We start from the raw sequence: 2,338 nt of genomic DNA on the forward strand, positions 1-2,338 counted from the left end.
TAGGGTGGAGGGTCAGAGAAAAAGAGGAAGACCCCCAATGAGATGGATCAGCCAGGTGGCATCATTGATGGACTCAGGTGTGGCAGCGGTAATGAGGTTGGCCCAGGATCGGACATTGTTTCGTTCTGCTGTGCATGGGGTCGCTATGAGTCGGTTCCGACTCGATGGCACCGGACAACAACAACAACAACAACATGTTTTAATAAAAGTCCTAGTGTAGTGCTATGAGTTAATGCTCTGGACTGCAAGGTCTGTTTGAACTGTAAGGTTGGTGGTTCAGGCTCACCAGCCGTTCCTCAGAATCCTCAGAAACCCTATATAGGGTCTCTATGAGTTGGCACTGACTCGACAGCATTTAACAACAACATTTTAATAGTTTTTTTCTGCAACATGTTATACAGTTTTATTTCATGTGTTCCTTAAGAAAACTCCAAGAAGTAAGTTGGGTGTGTGGAATCCTCTGTTTTCGATTTGTACACTGAAGCTCAAAGAGTTTGATCACAGCCAGTAACTCGGACTGAAATCATTTTGATTGTAGTTGTATTTGTCTTTCCACTGAATTAATATGCTTTGTTTACCAAAATACATTTAATTATATAATGTTCCTGTCTGCTGGAAACTTCCACCCATAATAAATATGCTTTCAACTTTTGAAGAAAATCCTGCCATGTATGTATATTGGGTATAAACTGATAATTTATAATTATATGGCCCTTGTGGTCATTATGATGCACCTTAATTTCTGTAGCCTCTTTTAGAAACATAGGAGAGTAGGACACGCGGCTGTATCTTTATCATCGGTTCCATTGTATTTCCCCAAATCAAAGTTCCGTTCCTACGTGGGGTTCAAGGAGTCTATGAATAGTCTGAAATGATGCACAAAATTTGGAGTTTGTGTTCTGAGAGAAAGTGCATAGATTTGATTCTCGAAGTTGTCCCCCAAACCTACCTCCATTGAGTTGATTCTTAGTGACCCTATATTGGGTTTCTGATACTGTAAATCTTGAAAGGAACAGAAAGCCTCATCTTTCTCCCACAGAGCTGCTGGCATATTTGAACTGTCAGCATTGAAGTTAAAAGTCCTGTGCTTATCCTATAGTCCCACCTTCAGAGAACCCAAAAAAGTTAGGGACACACTGCCCTAGATGGTTCTTCATTTAAAAAACCAAACAAAGAACTGACAAAATTTAAACAATTTTGTGATTGAACTTTTTTCTTTTATAGGTAAAATACAGATAAAAGTGCCAATTAAGCGATTATATTAGACATTGGTAGCTTTTCTAGATGTTACTGTTATAGAAGAAGGAAAAATGCTTAATAATGTGAAAAAAAATAAGAGTTTTTGTTTGTTTTTTAACTTTTAAATTCTAAACTTTCAACCTACTTGATTTTCCTAGGAATTTTTAGTGACATTCACTTGCTGGCGATGATGTATAGTGGAGAAATGTGTTACTGGGGACTGAAGCATTGTGCAGATCGACAGCCCGAAAATCATGAAGTAGATCTCGTTACTTCTGGAGCAAGCTGTACTACACACAAAGAAACTTTGGACTTCCGAGAAGTAGGGGAAACCATTTTAAAGAAGTATGTATCTGTATGTGAAGGACCCCTGAAAGAACAAGAATGGAATACTACAAATGCAAAACAAATTTTAAATTTCTTTCAGCATTGTCATAACCAGTAAGTTCATCTAATTCTTTTCAAATAGAGAAAAAAGACTATGAATTGGAAAAGTTCTAGAAGAGAAGACATGTTGACAGTAAGGTTGAGAATATTAACACTGCATAAAGACATCGAGCATAGCTATCTTCTTTTAAAAGTCAGCACTAGCTTTCAGTATATATTTTTAATTCTTTGATGGAATGATTTGTGAATTTCTAAAATGCTGTGTGTATTATTCTAAGTCAGCTAGAACTATAGATAACCCTGTAACTAAATAATGAGGAACCTGTCTTAATTTTCCGAAGATTATTTTTCTATTACTTTAGATTTTTTGTAAATCTCCCAGTATTAAAGTATGTCAATATTAAAATCAAATCACATCATTTCTTTGAGTATATATGATTGTATAAAAGAAGGCAAAATGAAAAATTGTAATTAGTATTCAGATTCCATTTTCAAAATTTGGTAAATAATGAAAGACTGCTTAAGTAAATCATTGTGTATAATTATATTGCCATGCATTACTAATGGCAATTAAAACTTTTACTGTAGTAGACATTTTATAAGGATTTTAAAATGTTTTTTCTATGTTGTTTAAAAGAAAATGCATTGTTTATGAAGTGACTAATGAAAATTTAAAACCAAGTTAGATTATTGTAAAGTGCCATCAAGTTGG

The 2,338-nt window shown here is 34.8% G+C and overlaps 1 protein-coding gene across 1 annotated transcript in view; it reads left to right on the plus strand.

Moving 5' to 3' along the window:
- Positions 1-1,684, plus strand: part of LOC102828010 (chromosome unknown open reading frame, human C5orf51) — a 25,086-nt gene extending 23,402 nt beyond the window's left edge. Inside the window, exon 6 of the mRNA XM_006877359.1 lies at positions 1,398-1,684. Within this exon, the coding sequence (XP_006877421.1) occupies positions 1,398-1,684 (287 nt within the window). The remainder of the gene's footprint in view (positions 1-1,397) is intronic.
- Positions 1,685-2,338: the final 654 nt, after the last annotated feature.

This window comes from Chrysochloris asiatica, unplaced genomic scaffold (assembly GCF_000296735.1).
Source record: "Chrysochloris asiatica unplaced genomic scaffold, ChrAsi1.0 scaffold00487, whole genome shotgun sequence".
NCBI lineage: Eukaryota > Metazoa > Chordata > Mammalia > Afrosoricida > Chrysochloridae > Chrysochloris > Chrysochloris asiatica.